The following is a 17,668-nucleotide window of genomic DNA, read 5'->3' on the forward strand; positions in this document are numbered from 1 at the left end:
CTTAATAGCGGCTTCTACGTGGTGTCTGCTGATAATGTAGTGGACTGGACTGGACAGAAAATGCCAGGGATTCATTTTTGTCCCATGCAGTCCACCCCTGGTTAACACAAAAATGTAAAACTGCGTGCACATTGCACACAGATATTTCCTCATTTATTTAAAAAATATATTATTACTTTATTACACTTTTCTGCGTGTGCATGTGTGTGTGCGCCAGTCCTCTGGCACAGTGGGAGTGTGCTGGAGTGGAGTGGGCAGGTCTGTGTAGCACAGTCCGGGGTCTGGCGCTGCTGCAGGTTGTCCTGTAGGGTTCCTGCAGACTCAGAGCTGTAGCAGAGCCCTGTGCTGTGGTGTGAGCATGCTTGTAGGAGTGAGTGTCAGCAGAGCAGAGGACCCTAGCGAGGGGAACGACTGAAACCTGACCGCGACCCCCCCCACACCCACCCCTCCAGAGAAGAAACCACCGATCGTCCGGTAACGGTTGGCGGATGAGTTTCACGTTTGTGGCGACGCTGTGTTTCCCTCTCCGTGGTTATTTATTGAGACAGACAGACAAACAGACAGCGCAGTAGGACGACCAGGAAAGCTCCCGCTAAAGCGACAGCAGCACTTTTTTCATGGACTGATCCTAAACACGGGGGCTTTAGTAATGTTTCCCTGGGAGGTAAACCCCTTGGTTTAGCTAGCACTGAGCTGCAAAAATAACATCGTGCGCGTTTACGGTCGGGATCGTGCATGCAGTGAGCGTGGGAATACTGGATTGTGTTTTACAAAGCCTCGGTCCAGGCTCCATGTCTTCACGCTGCAACCCACCGACCACATGAGAAGACGACGGCCGGAATAGATTAAAGCACAAAGGCAGCAGCTCTTCACCCCCTCCTGTGTATTACTTCTATTCATCTCTTGGAGGACAGAATGAGGGTGGAATTGTTGTGGATGTGTTTATGGTGCCTCCTCCGTCCCGGTGCCGCCGGCCAAGGACAGTCTTCGGCCGTGTGTTCGCCCTCCTGCAGCTGTGATGAGGACGGGGTTTCGGACTGCTCCGGTCGAGGACTGACCTCCGTCCCCACAGGGCTCGGTACCTTCACCTACTACCTGTAAGTACGCTCACACAGCTGTGAAGTTACCACCAGTCCGTGCACCCCGTGAACGCATCACACCTCTGCCCCCCAGTGTGCTAATGATTGTGTTTACAAAGTGAGTAAATGCTGTGTAACCTTTCACCAACCACAACTTAGGAAGAGTATCCATGACACCACCAAACCTCAATAAAAAGGTTTTAAACTCATTTTTTAATATTTCTTCTTTTCCCATGCATTATTGCTTTAGAATACCAAGTTAAAATCTAACTTTTTCTTCATTATACCACGTGTATTAAATATTAGGGGTGTCCCAATCCAACTTTTTCCACTTCCGATACGGTACCAATATTGCTGTCTTGATACTGCTATCAATCCGGTCTGATATCATACATACTTTAGTTACTTAAACAGAAAACAACAGTCTGCAACAGTAGATATGAGAAAAAAACTGACCCATTTATTATTAACCAATGGGTTACATACATTTTAACCTTATACATATTATTAAAATATTCTACAATTGAATTGAATAATACAAATAATACTAATTTGAAAAGAATAACATCGATAAATCCAATAATAACAAAAAAGTTATATTTTTAAAGGACAAATTACCCACTAGTTGATTTGAACATGAGAATATTATACAATTGAATAGAATAAAAAAATAAATAAAAATAAAAAAATGACCCTGAAAAATAACCTAAAATTCCATACAAATGATAAAAACAAACTAATAGTTTTAACCTGCAAAATAAGAATTCAAGGGGAGATTGGAGATTCTATATACAGGCGAATATAATAAGACCCACATTCATTTATTTTTTGTTCATTTCAAACTGATATTAATATATATTTGTGAAAAAATCGCAAGTGACTTCTGTCATACGAAATGGGATACTATGAAATAACTACAATATACTATAACTATAACTACAAGCTAATCACTGTAACAAACTGGTAATGGTGATTGATTTTGTACCAACAGCAATGGAATCAGCTCATTAGTGCCATTGCTGAATTTAAGTAATAGCCTACCCAGTAACTAATACACAATTATTTATTTAAGTTCACCGTTCTCAAAATATTAAGACAAAGAGAAAGAGAGACTTTAACATCATGTATACAGAAAACAACAAAGCTTTGTAGCATTGTCACAAATGTGTAATGTATTACAATATAAATAAATAATATAATATAAATACATCTAAATTTAATGCAAAAATACGTTCTAATTCAATACAATAAATATAAATAAACAGCCCAGGGTACTCTCATTAATAAACATTCACACTAGAAATAATGTAATATATAAAGGGGGTTAAATAGGTAAATAATTAAGTTGGTGTGCTTATGTGTGTTTGTGATTATGCATACAATTGTGTGAAGAAAATGCTGTTCAGTCTTGCAGTCTACAGACAACTCAGCTTTTGATGAGGTTGTTTTAATATATGTTATAACATTTATAATCTATCAATGCTTTAAATGTGAGGGAGCTTTGCATTTTATGTATTTTATTTATTGTATCTTGGAAGTATTCCATCAACTTATACAACCAGATCAATAATAGACACAGGAGAATACGTCAGACTTCTTCGTTGGTCCTTTATTTAACACTACACTCTTTAACAGATGCACCCCTAGCCGCAGATACATGTACTGCACCATTATGTAGTAAAGGTGGCAGTATGAGGCCACTAATCACCACAATATACAACATACTCCTCCCCACCTAATGAACAGCCACACCCAATAAAACAAAACAAATAAATTCGACCTCAGAGGGTGTATTATGGTACCGTTAACAAAACACGAAGTATCTTGTACCCACCAACTAGTGCATTACATCACTGAGTGTACTGAGATAAAAATGCTAAGTTGAAACTGTAAAGTATGTGAACACAAATACACAGTGTCGAACAAAGTCCCAATATGTCATTATATCAAACATTAACCAAACATCAGTATGTTACCTAAGGGAATGAGGTGGACTACTCAGACCCTGACACAACCCTGGGGATTATTCTGCCCCATGTCTCCGGGTATGTCAACTACAGATTAAGGCGTTTCGGAGATTGTCGTTCCCTCTGCGGATAGCGGCGGGTGGCAATACTATCCGGCATACCCCCACTGTCGTTGTCAGGAACAGGTGTTGATGTAGGGGATGTAGACAGTTTAGTCTCTGAAACTGTCGGAATTGATGCGGAAGGAACCGGCTTCACACCACAAGTTGTATCCGGGGTGCGAGCAGGTTGGGTTGGGTTGGGTTGACATGTTGGAAAGGATAAACACAAACCACTGGTGGAGTTTCCTTTGGTGCTGTAACTCCGGCAAGCAGTTGGTCCGCGTGTCTCCTCCAAACAATGTCCTTACAGGTCCGAACTGTGTAAGACACCGGACCAGTCTGCGCGATGACTGTCGCAGGAGTCCATTTTGAACCGCGAGCATAGTTGCGTGCAAGAACGGGATCACCTGTGAGGAAAATCCTTCTCTTTGCTCTTTGTTCGCGTCTCTCAACCTGGGCTTTTTGCTTTTGTACTACAGTGTCTTTGGTTCTTGGTGGTTTCAGAAGGTCAAGGCTGGTGCGTAGCTGTCTCTTCATGAGAAGTGCAGCAGGAGCCTCTTTTGTGGTTGAGTGAGAGACATTTCTGTAGCATAGCAGAAAACTGTTCAGTCGCTGATGGAGGGAGCCCTGTCCCTGTGAAGCCTTCAAAGCATCTTTCATACTCCGAACAAATCTTTCTGCCAGTCCATTAGTAGAGGGGTGATAAGGAGAAGAGCAAATATGTTGCACCCCATTCGCTTCAAGGAATCTCTTGAACTCTTGTGAGATAAATTGGGGCCCATTATCGCTCACCAGTTGCTCAGGAAAGCCAAATCGGCTAAACATCTCACCAAGTTTCTCGAGGGTTTTCTCTGTTGTGGTCAATCTCATTATTGACACTTCTGGCCACTTACTATGAGCATCTATGACCACAAGGAACATCCTCTCTTCAAAAGGTCCAGCAAAGTCGATAAGAACGCGCTGCCAGGGCACCTCCGGCCAATCCCAGGGATGAAGAGGGGCTGGTTGTGGCATGCAGCGAACGGTTTCACATGATACACATGTTCTGGCTGTCTTTTCAATTTGTCCATCCAGTCCCGGCCACCAGACGTAGCTTCTGGCAAGCTCTTTCATGCGAACCATACCACAATGGCCTGTATGCAGCTGCTGTAGCAGTCTTTTTCGAAGGTCTGGTGGAATAATCACTCTGCGTCCCCATAATAGACATCCGGTCTGCACAGACAGCTCATTTTGTCTTGACATATATGGTCGTAACTCCGGAAGATTTCCACCTCCGCCATTCATAACCACATCCAGCAGCTTTGACAGCACCGGGTCTTTCCTGGTGTGGCGTCTCACTTGATCAGATGTAATGGGAGCGTCCTCCACCTGCCTGAAATAGAAAATGTCTGCCTGCTGTGCCCCGCCGAGGTTCACTGGCAGAGGCAGTCTGGAGAGGCCGTCTGCATTAGCATGCAACTCCGACTTACGGTATTTAATGTCATAGGTGTGAGCAGACAACAACAATGCCCATCTCTGCATGCGGCTTGCAGCCAAGGGTGGAATGCCTGTATGGGGCCCGAAGATCGCTGTTAGGGGGCGGTGGTCTGTTAACAGAATAAATTTTATTCCAAAGAGAAATTGGTGAAACTTTCGAACACCAAAAACAATCCCCAAAGCTTCTCGTTCAATTTGTGCATATCTGCTCTCTGCCTGGCTGAGTGTGCGTGATGCAAACGCTATGGGGCGCTCTTCGCCATTGGGCATGATGTGAGAAACAACTTCCCCCACCCCATAGGGAGAAGCATCGCATGCAAGTTGTAACGGCAGTTTGGGGTCGAAATGTGTCAGAGCATCAGAACTTAATAATGCAGTTTTTGTCTGAACAAATGCCTTCTCGCACTGCTCTGTCCATTTCCAGGGTCTATCGTGGCATAACAGTCGATGCAGTGGTTCAAGTAGAGAGGACAAGTTAGGAATAAACTTCCCATTATAGTTAAGGAGTCCAAGATAAGAACGCAACGGACTCACATTTTGAGGATTTGGTGCGTCCATAATTGCCTTTACTTTGGATGAAGCCTTATGCAAGCCCTCAGAGTCAATCCTATGTCCCAAATACTCAACTGAAGGCTGCAAGAATTCACATTTGGATTTGCGAACCCTAAGTCTGTAGTCTCCCAGTCGCTGCAGTGTGGCATCTAGGTTATTTAGGTGCTCTTCCTCCATTTTTCCAGTGACAAGTATGTCGTCCAAATAGCATTGAACTCCAGATAGTCCGCTCAATATCTGATCCATAGCACGCTGGAAAACAGCTGGAGCCGACGTTATGCCAAATGGTAGTCTGCAGTAACGATAGAGGCCCTTGTGGGTGATTATCGTGAGAAGTTCTCTTGATTCTTTATCCACATGCATCTGGAGGTAGGCTTGGTTGAGGTCAATCTTGCTGAATTTTTTTCCTCCGGCCAAGCCAGCAAACAAATCATCAATGTGGGGCAGTGGGTACTGTTCAGCTTCTAGTACAGGGTTTATGGTAACTTTGAAATCCCCACATATCCTCACAGATTCATCCTTTTTCATAACAGGCACAATTGGGGTGGCCCAGTCACTCTGGCTGACAGGCTCCAAAACTTTGCTCTTAACCAAAGAGTCTAATTCTGCTTCAACCTTTGGTTTTATTGCATAGGGAACTGGTCTTGCTTTGAAAAACTTTGGTCTGCTGTCAGGCTTAATGTTGAGTTTGAAAGTGATGTTCTTCATGTAAAGGTGGCAGTATGAGGCCACTAATCACCACAATATACAACAGATGTTGATACAATTTACATTAGTATTGACATTAATACAGACATACACTTCAGTTCCAAATACTAGTGAGTTTATAAAAGTTGTTTTTGATCATCTAGTTTTTATCTGACTAGTAGGAAGTTAGTGACTTAAGTTTATTACAGCTTTAATTTTTGAGTTGTTGTTTCCTGATGCTGTCATGTAAGTATTTATTGGATAACACTTAAATAGCCTTCAGGACAGGTATTCCAGGTTATTCATTAGGATTTTTAGTAGTCAAATGTCATTCAGGTCAGGAATTTACAACCCGGAATATAATAGTGTAAGGCATAGTAGAAAACATCAAATGAAATGATCAAACTACTTGTCAATCAAAAAAAGTACAAATGCACCCTTCAACTGGTTCACAATAAAATCTGGCACATCTCCTGAAAAGAGGTGCACAAACTGAAATGGTACAAAACAGATTTTAAAAAAAGTGTAGTTAGAGTCTCTCAAAACAAAGTAAACCTTGTTAACAATGCGTATTAACAACATCAACACAATCAAATAAGAGTGGGAGATTTCGTTGAAGATGTTTTACCTGTCAGGTGACAACGTTTCACCGCTAATCTAAGAGATTCAAATACTTTTAAATGATGGATGTTTTCAAGGTAAGATCCTAGCATGGGGAGTCCTTTGGACCGGACGCATCTGCCATACAAAACTTTCCGCATGTGTCGCAGGATCAAAAAATGTCCCTATTCGCTTCATATGCGCATCTGAAGTGAAGCACCGCCCACCAGTGACACATGCAACTTGGTGAGTTTCACGGCCTGCTGAAGCGAGGAGCTGCTCTTCTTTTTCTCCTCTCATAAACATAAACCACCAGTGAAAAAAGCCGGTGTGATTAGCGGCTAATGCTATCCTAGCTCAGTGCTCACTTTCAAAGATGAAAGCTTCTGTTCCATGGTTGAACAGATCAGTGTTCATGTTGACGACCTGACGTCATCGTCAACAAAGACTTGGATTGGCTTACGTCCTGCGAAACAGTCGCAGGAGTTCAATATTTTCAACTCTTGCGGATGTGCGGAAATGCGTAAAATTGGGAGCACGCTCGCACGGACAACGCTCTTGACGTGCGAATCGGACCGCACCGCCACACAGGAAAGATTTTGTATCTGGGACATGTCTATCCATTGACTTTGTATGTAATCTGGACCTACGGACATTTTGTGATGCATTTGGTGTGAACGCAGCATTAAAGTGCTTTCACATGTATTCCAGGACTACAACCTGTGATAGCTGATAATTTTATGACCTTGATTTTAGTCGGTTTGTGTTCACGGCACACTTTTTGACCCGCTCCAAACAGCCTCTGAGCTGGTTGCTTGGTTGGAGCTCTTACTGGAGTAGAGACTTCTCTATTAATCAAAGCAAGCACGTAAGAGTGTGCAGAACATTCTGACTTCTCTGCCTGTTCTTTACAACATTCAACTCTGTAGAAGCAACAAATTTCCCTGCTTTTGGTGGTTTTGATGTGTTGTTTCGTGCCGTAGTCGATATCATGCGCACCCACAATGCCATGCGCTCTCCGTCATCTTTGTCACTTTCTCTCTTTGGTCCGAGCTGAGATCGTTAGTGTTCAAGTGCTTCGAGTCCGTCAAAAACAATCACTCTAGAATTCGCCTGCTTGATCTGCTCTAGACTTTGCTTGCATGTTCACACCGCCCCAAACCAGGCGGACTATCCAGGCAAACAAATCCGAGAGCATTTTCATCTGCTCTAAGATTCTTTAGTGTTGAAGGCACCCTTAAACAACAAGGGCATAGATAAGAGAAAAACTATGTTTGAGATGTATTTGATTCTTGTCGGCTACAAAATATGTCCCTGCTCAAATTTATTTTTGCAAATGCTGCTGCACATAAAGTTAAAATAACATGGCCTTCAAATGCATTTTTCTTCTTTACTCCAATTTTATCCAATACGCTTTGCTTAGTAAAAATTGATCAAGTATGTAGGTGAAGGATGAAGAAAGGTGTTCATGGAGAGCAATGTATTAGTGGCATCATCGCATACGCCTGTAAACATACTGACAGTTGCATTAGTTATGATCTGGTGGTAATGGTATTATAGACGTTAACTCTAGAGGAAATATAGCAGTCACTGTGCAAGTCCCATTGTCATTGTCATGGCAAATTTAGTTTACAGTCAGTTTAGGCTTTTGACTATACTATTTGATGATTTTTGACAATGTGAGTGATGCACCTTGTAGTTTGTTACTTTCAAAATAGTTAATGTAATTCTAAATTCACAGACTATAGTAAAAACCTTCAAATTTAACCAAAATGTACCATATTTACCTCTAAATCCTGAATCTGAAACATTCTTCAGGGATGTAATGGACGCATACGTTTACCAATCATTACACTCATTGAACAAACTGTTGTATTTCATCACACTAATGCTTTAACAATATTTTGCCATAATATGTTAGAATGGGGTTAAAGATTGCTTCCTAATCATGTAGGTTATCAAACACGTTACATTGTTCGGCTTTTAAGTATACCCCATGTGGTCTTTTATCCTCTCGCTATCAGTTATGAGCAACAGGTGTGCTGAATATGATGAGCAGCGGCACTGACGTCACGATCACCACCCGGGGGTGGCGGGGCACCGAAATGTTCGTTCTTATTCGATTTGGTTACTACCGTTTACGTCGGAACCGGTGCCATATTGGTACCCAACCCTATCGGTGAGGGTTTAGTTCATGTCATATAGCTAGGTCATATTCATTTTACATTTCCCTCTTCTTTGTCCACCCGTTTATTGTTATTTTTTTTTTTGTTTCTGCATGATTTTGTTCCAAAACATGCACGTGAGGGTATAACCTGTCATTTTGATTTTCGCTTGATTTTGTTTAAAAAAATAATTTGAAATAATTTGAAAAGATGTATGATAATAACAATTGTTTGTTTGTTCATTTCATTCAAGACATTAAAACAAGTTTCCACATTGAAAAAATAAGACAATATGAATGAAAAGGATCAAAAATAAGTAAAACTTATGACATCTGCCCCCAATATTGCTATTTCTGCTTCAGGAAGTGAAATCAGTTGTTTCTGTCTGTTTTTCGCCCCGAGACGTTATGAAACATTGTATCTACAACCATTACATTTTTAACCACCGGAAGTAACCTGCACAAAACATATACAGTATATATCTTTCAGCCAAGATTTTTTAAAAATCAAATTACTCAATGATTTGTTTCCAAAAAAGTTCTATGTGAAGTCATTGTTTCTACTTATTTGAAAAAAACACAAGTGTTTACAGTTTTCCCCTCATAATTTCTATTAGGGTTGGATCCTAATGCTGTTCAAGCACTGGATGTGGTTTTGTGTCGACAAGTGAGATCTAAAGACTAGTTTGACTCATAACAAACAATTAATCTTTAAGGACAACATATACTTAGCTAAACTCACAAAATTACCTTTTCTCGCTCTAACCCGTTGTTTACAAGTAGTAATTAACTTTAATCAACTCTTTGAATGAAAGGTTGTGTTGCTAAGTTCTAAGTGACTGTGTTTTCTAAGAACTGTGCAAATTGTTGAGGTCATATCATGGACTGCATGGGATTGAGTAATAGGTAGAGTGGAGCCAGTAGTGCTGTGTTCCCAGTGTTGTAAATTTGGCACATAAATGTAAGAGCCAAGCTCGTGCTGGTGCCACATTTTTCTTTCTCAGTGACAAAGAGTTTTAGTGCTACTTCAAATCAGTACACAGAGTCTTAAACGTGAAGCCGGCAGACTGCTTGTAGGGTGGGTCTTTATAGAGTGGTGCAGTTACAGTTGATGATTGCCTCATAAAAACTCAGTCTGTTACACAACCTGTAAGTTAATCACAAGCCAAAGTAACCACCTCTGCCATGCTCACCTCGAAAAACAAACAGTCTATTCAAAACGTGTTGCCCCGTGAGGAAAATAACTAACGTGTGGCTGTGTGAATGTGCATATATTTGCTCATGTTCGTGGAATCCTTTCTAGTCGCCGGTTCAAGAAATGATCTGAAAGTCACTCCACTGGGATGGGAAATCGCGTGCCACATGAAATCACTCTTGTGACAGGAGTGTGAGAAAAGCAGGGAGAAGCTGCGTTTCCATTACCCTTGGAAATGCGCAAAATCTAATTTCCTGCTATAAAAACCGGTAAACACTCAAATATCGCTAAAAATGTTTTACTTTTTCAGACATTTCAAAATGGAAATGTCACACAAGTGCTATGGAAACACTTTTTCCTCAAATACACTTCACAGAACGTGACGTACCTGGTCACATGACCACTGCTCTCCGAGAAAACATGGCGCGATACATATAGACAGAAGAGGAGGCCGGGACATTTCTTAGCATTATACTGCCACATTAGACGTGAAACAACAAAGGAATACAGTGCTACAAGGAGGTTTGAGTGTCTGTCTTTTTGCAGCGAAGTCTCGCAAGATGAGATTTCACGGGAGTTACGAGGCTCCTGCCCAAAACAACGTTCAATGGAAACATTTTCAAAGTAAAATCATACTTTGTCGACATTTAGAAATATTGCTTTTAAATCTGTAATGGAAATCCAGCTATAGAGAGTATCTATGCCACCCTAAGAGTTTTTGCTGTACTGTTGGCAGCCCAAAAAGTTCATTCCACTCCTTCCTCTGGAAAAAATATTTCTTGGGCAGAGTGAGATTTCAAACACAACACCAAACAGTGTTTTCACAGAAAGATACTGCAGTCCTTATTGCCACTCTGCTAGTCACAATGGAAACTGTGTATGTGAGACTGTGCTGCATGGTAATCTAAATGCTATGACAAGTTTTAAAAAGCATGCTGCTTAACAGATTCACCACAGACTCCCTAAAAGTGTGTGAAAGGTTGTTTTGTCCCTCTTTCTGTCCTCCTCTCATTTGTTCTCCTAGTCTCTTGAACTTTAGCTGTCCTCTCCCATTCCCTCTGTCTTTTGTATGTGGAGCGCTGGGGTTAGGGATCATGATGGATTAGTGAGACGTATTGCAGATGCAAAACCTCCTTCTCCCTGGGCTCATGCAGTCGCAATGTGTGAAGAAAACATTGTATATATTTTTTTGTTTTGCTCTTGCAAGGCCAGCTCAATTGGTATAATGCATGGTACATGATACAGCAAAATACTCAATAGTAGCTAAAATAATTTCTATCTTGGCCAGAAATAGGATTACAGCATTAACACCTGAAAGGAATAAGTGCGCTTCTTTACAGGGATCAATAGACATTATTTTTCTGCCTGCAGTAAAAGGGAAGGGATAAGAACACTCATTAACACACATTTTTCCAATAAATCACTGAAGACTGCTGGCATGACTCTCACCTACAGCCCATGGGGGCTTGTGTTTTGGCTTCTGCCATGGAAAACCGACTGTCACTGAATAGCAGATCAGAGACAAATTAAACCCTAACCAGTAACAAAACTAGCGCTCATTCTGGAGATGAAGTTTATGTGTAGGAAACCCTGCATGCATTTCAGTTTTCGTAAACAATCTGTACCGCCTATTAATTTCACATAAAATGTCACACACATCATTTACATTAACAAGCTCAGTTAATCCTTAATATAAATTTAGAATGTGGGAAGGAGGCCCGAGACCTCCTCAGGGGGTTAGTGCACTGCTGCTAAAGGCTTCTCTGTCGGTTCCTTCAGTGCATTTTAACTGAATGACACTTTTGTTCCTGGTAGGCGGAGGTGAAAAGAGCCAGTCAGTGGACCCTCCACCCAAACAGGATGAATCCAGGATGGAAGAATAATAATGTCCTATTCCCCTGTCTGAGTTTTTAACCTCACTCTACAGTTTTACAAGGTTTCCTAACACTCCACACTCCAGCCACATTTATCATTTATATACCTTGCGTGAAAACGGGTGCACATTTGAGTGCATATTTATTTGGTCATACGACAGGACCAACGTATGATTCATGAAACATTTGTTTTTGACCAATCCCAGCGTACAAATAATCAAGTATTGATAAATCTGGCGGCTGAAATCGATCGTCATTAACTTGTTACTCCCTCCTGTTCCGGAGGCCTCGCCCGCTGAGGTCACACAAGAAAAAAGCTTCGGCACCCTCACATCTGAGGTGGATGAAAACAAAGATGTGCTTTTTGACAATGTGAAAACTAGAATTAAAGAATCACATTTAATCACTCTGTGGAAGAGGATCAGCTACTGAGCAAGTGACATCTGCCCCCCTGTGTGCGCTGCAAGCAACTTCAGAACAGAGATCCTGGAGACACACACGGAAATGACGTTTATACCAGCCTTAGTCTGCATGCTTTAGGCATTAAATATCACATTGAAAGAAATTAACAATGAAAATGCTTAAAAAAGGATTTAAAAATTACTTTTTCACTTCCGATATGGTACCAATATTGCAGCCTTGCGTATCGGCCGGTACTGATATTGATCCGATACAATATCAGCACGAATTATACATATTTTTCTTACTTATTTTGTAGTGTGGAATGTTGATCAGTTGATGTTACTCAAACAGAGAACAATAGTCAGCAACAGTAGGTTACTTTATTGGAGTGTGAACCACAGTCACCTATGGGTAGAAGTGCTGGAGCGGAAAATTTTATCGGAGCGCCTATCTGTGATTTTAGATGCCGTCCGATAATATCTGACATTTGTTTTCTGGCTGATATCAGACCAATATTTGATATCAGTATCAGATTGGGACGCCTCTAAATTTCACCTATAATTCATCACTTTACCAATTACTGCAGCGCATTTGTAAAAGTTTAAGGAATTATTTACAATTAAAAGCATGAATGAGGTCCTGTTTCCTCCGTACAGACCCCAGTGATGTGCTGTATGGAGGAAATAGGACCTCATTCTCTGAGAAAGAGCATAACAGCATGTCCCATGTACGGGTGGACACTGGGTGAACCTATGTGCTCCAGCTCGGTAGCAGAGTTAATTAGCGGAGTTATTAGGTATTCTGTGAAAGGAAAACCAAAAAGTGGTATCAGTAATAACTTGGACTTCAAATTCATTTTATTTTGTTTAGTTTGCTTTAATAATCCATTTTGATCTGTTCAGAATGTGTGTCTGCTTATGCTTAAATGACAGCTGAGGCTTGTTTAATACTTAATTTTCAGACTCTGTCATATTTGGTTGTGCTTAACCACAAATCCACACAGTCAGATTTGCTTACACGAAGTCAGACCTGACGTGAGATCTGATCGTAGCGTACACTCACATCAGAATTGATAAATGCCAAAGTTTGCGTGAATAGGGTTGAACGCACGGTTGATAAGGGCCATTGTCTCATGTAATTTACCTTCAACGGCTAAGGTAAACAGAAGATACCAGAGTTTTTACCATTATTTCAACTTAAATGTTCAGTTCAGGCCTGGAAGCAAGAAAGTTTGGGGTTGAATACAATTATTATTTCAGTCAGGATCACTTTAGTCAAATAGCTTTATTTAGCATGCATTTTTGATTTGGTGGTAAGGCTCTGTTCTGGGACCTCTCTGCCCTTTCCAGCAGCTGCGTCGAAAGCCTGAAGCGAAAAAGAATAAAACATGCATTGTAATACAAATTTATTCTGAGGGAAATCTTTTTGTGTGGTGAGTCAACCTTTACCCTTCATATATATATATATATATACTGAAAAAATAAAATAGTTGTACCAAAATAATTGAACTGTTTTAATTGGTAACGCCTAAATGAGTTAGGTTCTTTGAAATAAAGGTAATAAAGAGTAACATGATTGATTTAATAGACAAGGACATAATAATTGAATTGTTCTCAAATCAATATTTTGCTTTATTGCAACTTAAAATGAAGGCAAGTCAACTTAAAGTTTTCTGTTTAAGTCAATAATTTGTATAAACCAAAAATAAATAGCTGCTTCATTCTAACTGGATGCTATATTTTTCTTTCTTTTCTTTCGGCCCTCTTAAGGCGGCAGAACCGAGGAGCCGTAAGGGGAAAAGGCCTTACTAACAGTCCCATATAGCGATGACCAGTGGCGGTTCTGACACAAATTACCCCCTGCCCCCCCGTCCTTTATTATTATTTTGCCAAAAACGTTTTATTGAAATGGATAATAGTTAAATAAATAAATAAATAAATACAATAATTGTGTGGACACATTTGATGGCAATTTATCTGATTATTTGTTAAATAATAATTACATTTATTGCAAAGCTGTAAAGGACAAAATGACAAAACTATTTATTTATTTATTTATTTGTGGGTTTGATTAGATAAATTGATGAACCCCATGTGGGACTCATTGGTCAATAGTTAAAATGGTTCCCACCTATAACATAACACCAGTCCTGCAACCGCAGACAGTCAAACATATTATCAAAGTAAACAAAACTTGTCTAAAGGAGATTCACATAACCCTATCCATCACCAGAAAGAGGCAATTGAAACGACGGCATTCAGGAGAAATATTAAACAGACGCTGCACAGACTGAGAAAAAAAAGCCTTAAAAGATAAGGAGACCTTTTCTAATTTCAGGAATGTCCCTCATTCCACTTCTCATCGTTATTGACTCCGTTTAACCATTTTCTGTCAACATTTTACACACTGTTGTTTGCTAAACGTTTAAAGCAGATTTTAAGTTAATATCTGCAGCAGATACCACAGCACACCTTCATAGATGTGAAGAAACACATTCCAGGAAGGATTAACACAGGTGTTAATTAAACTGTACGTCTAATAAAAAAAAAAAAAACGGTTATTTTCAAAGATTGAAGCATGTATAAGAAATAGAGAATTGAGAGGAAAGCCCAAGTGTAAAGAGTCACTATTGGAGCCGACTTCTTCACTCGGAGCGGAAGATCACTGAGAACCAATTAACTGTCGAGGTGTGTTTGTGTATTTTAAACACATCCTCATAATTTATGAGGATGAATGCGATCAGTCAGCTCAGTCTCAGCGCAGCAGTGCTATATAAAAGTTTTTTCTCGTGCTGCCCCCAAGAGATTGCCCCCCTGGGCGGCTGACCATGTTGCCCATATCAAAAACCGCCACTGGCGATGACTACCGGTAACCTGGCAAGAGCCAGATTGATGTGTAGCCCTCCCTCTAACTTGAGTTCTCCACATCGATCTGGGTTCGTGTCAGGCGAATCCTTTCGAAACCAGGGAACCATATTAACAGCTTGAAGCTGATTGGACGAAGCGCCTGTCCACCATGAATTGTTTTAGCCAATCACACGGCAGAGATGCTGCTATGGCTACAACAACGTCTTTACCCTCCAAAAATGCACAAAGCTCTTCTCGCTGTTGCTCTTTTTAAAAAGGAGATGCTGGATTCTTCTAAAACTGAGTTTATAGCAGCTTCCACACGTTCATCCTCCGGCGTTGACATCTTTCTGTTTTGATTCGGGGCTATGCTAATAGTGGTAGCCCAGCTAGTTCCTCTCCCCACAACTGCGCATGCACCAGTTTTGCTTCGACGCTTCTGCCTTTGTCACACCCGGATATCCCGCCCTAAACCACAACACTGCCTCATGATTGGTTCGAACCGATTTGGTTCGCTTATGAAAGGTAAGGGCTGGATCAGCACAAGATGGATTCTGGTGTTCAGGAGAAACCTAATAATGTTTACTCAATTGAGAATGGCTATAGATTAGACAACCTTCACTAAGCAGGTATCTGAATGAAACTCACTCAGAACTTTGAGTTACTTACGAAACCCTACCCATTCAAGCCGGTGACCCTTTGATCACAAGCCCACTTCTTAAACTCTTACACCATCACTGCCCTAAACAAACAGGAAGTGGATTGTACTCAGTTGTTAATTTTGAAATGCCCCCTGAAGCAAACTTTTCTCCTGTTGTGTTGTTTGTAACCAATTCTGCATCAGACACAACAAGAACACACAAACGCTGTGTATAGTAGGGTTCTCATTTTACATGGCCAAACTTTGTCAGTGTCATTTGTGTGCTATATTTGCAATGGATGACTATGTTTCTACATTCCACATCTGTTGAATTGATTTTGTTTTATATATTGTTTTTACATACTTTTTTTTTATTTTTATTAAAATTAATTATTAAATGCACAGCTTGTTTGAAATTGTGCTGAAATGTACTATTCTTGCAGAATATCTTGAAGAAAGTTTTAAATATATTGTATGGGAGGATTGTAACATCTTTTGGCTTTACAGTATATTGCCGTCTACGACCCCCCACCTGATCAAGCATAGTGAGTGATCTAAGTGGCTCTCTGTTAAAACAACAGTTAGAATTAGTCAAACTGTTGTTTTAACAGAACTCCATTTCTCAGGACTGAGAAGTGCTGATGGACTGAAAAACTAGACAAAATGTAAAACAATCAACAAATGTTTTGTTTGGAGCTTTGTGGTCATTCACTTAAAATACCTCTTTCTGTTTTTTGCCATTAATCGTCAGCACAAGTCTAGAAGGATCATGCTACTTGTCCATGGGGTTGATGCTGATCATTGATGTTTTTTGTCTGTTTACTGATGCCTCAGCAGTGTTGATAACTTTATTTCTTTTTTGTTTATTTAGTTTTATCTTGTTTAATTCTAGAGTAATCAATGGTTCTTTAGGCAAATCTGGGGAATTTTTTTGTATTCTTTCACTTGTTTTTCCAGCCAGGGATTTGATGTGGTTATGCAACATTTAGCCAAGTAGCTTTCAGGTCTAAGTAAAGTAGTATGTGCTCAAGCAGTTCCTTGCATGTTGTTTCCTTGTTGTTTTTTTCTATTTCAACTGTATTTGTATAGCGCAATTTACAACAAAGTCATCTCAATGTGCTTATCAAAATATAAAATTCATAATAAGAAAGAAAAAACCCAACAAGATCCACATGAACAAGCATTTAGCGACAGTGGGAAGAAATAACTCCCTTTTAACAGGAAGAAATCTCTAGCAGAACCAGGTTCAGAGGTGGCAGCCATCTGCTGTGACTGGTTGGGGTTAATGGACAGAAGAACCAACAGAACAGCATAGAGAGATAGAACATCAGAGTGTCTCAGACTAGTTGAGTCGTGAAACACAGATCAGGAACTGCCATCATCAGCTTCACGACACCTGAAACAGAGAAGAGAGACAAGAGCGAGGAGAAGGCACTGACTGCAGAAAAACATGATACAGTATTATAAAGTCAGCCTGCCTTGGCCTTGGGCCTCACTCCCAGTGACCTAGTCAACACTTATTGACGAATCTCTTCCCGTTTATTAGTAAGCTAACAGCGACTCCAAGGTCTGTAAATGCGACCGTTTATTGATGAGCCCATGTCCGCTCTAGTGGTTAGGTTATGTTATGATTCAGTCCTGTTTATGCGGACTGTAAATCATAACCATAATAATGTAATAAAATATTGAAGTAGCGATCCTGCATAAATAAAGATTGGATAGTTTTAGAGTTTTTGGGCTACAAAAAAAAAAAACACATTCACCATTTTGTATTGTATTTGTGTGATGATTAATTAATCCTAAAATCTGTTTTTTTTCCTGTGTTTTTTTTTGTGTGGTCATTTTGCAATTTTTGATAATCCAACATAGTGCAGTGAATGTCCTTGAGTTAAGAACAAAGTTTGTTACTTTATTTGGTAGTTGGTTTGCTTTTAGCAACTCTATTTGCAGTTGCTTGAAGAAATGAAGTTCAACAGAGCTCACTTTCTGGGTCACTAAATATACATGTGTGCTCGACAGAGACCGTCCTGTTGAAATGTGTCTTTACTTGAAAGTAGCAGGTATATTTTTCTAGCCTCTACTGAG

At 40.3% G+C, this 17,668-nt stretch overlaps 1 protein-coding gene across 1 annotated transcript in view; it reads left to right on the top strand.

The window, feature by feature from the left end:
• The first annotated feature begins 284 nt into the window (after positions 1–284).
• The window catches only part of lgr4 (leucine-rich repeat containing G protein-coupled receptor 4), a 52,060-nt gene continuing 34,676 nt past the window's right edge, over positions 285–17,668 (top strand). The window contains exon 1 of the mRNA XM_028438725.1: positions 285–1,097. Within this exon, the coding sequence (XP_028294526.1) occupies positions 916–1,097 (182 nt within the window). The 5' untranslated portion in view covers positions 285–915. The remainder of the gene's footprint in view (positions 1,098–17,668) is intronic.

Source organism: Gouania willdenowi, chromosome 3 (genome assembly GCF_900634775.1).
Source record: "Gouania willdenowi chromosome 3, fGouWil2.1, whole genome shotgun sequence".
NCBI lineage: Eukaryota > Metazoa > Chordata > Actinopteri > Blenniiformes > Gobiesocidae > Gouania > Gouania willdenowi.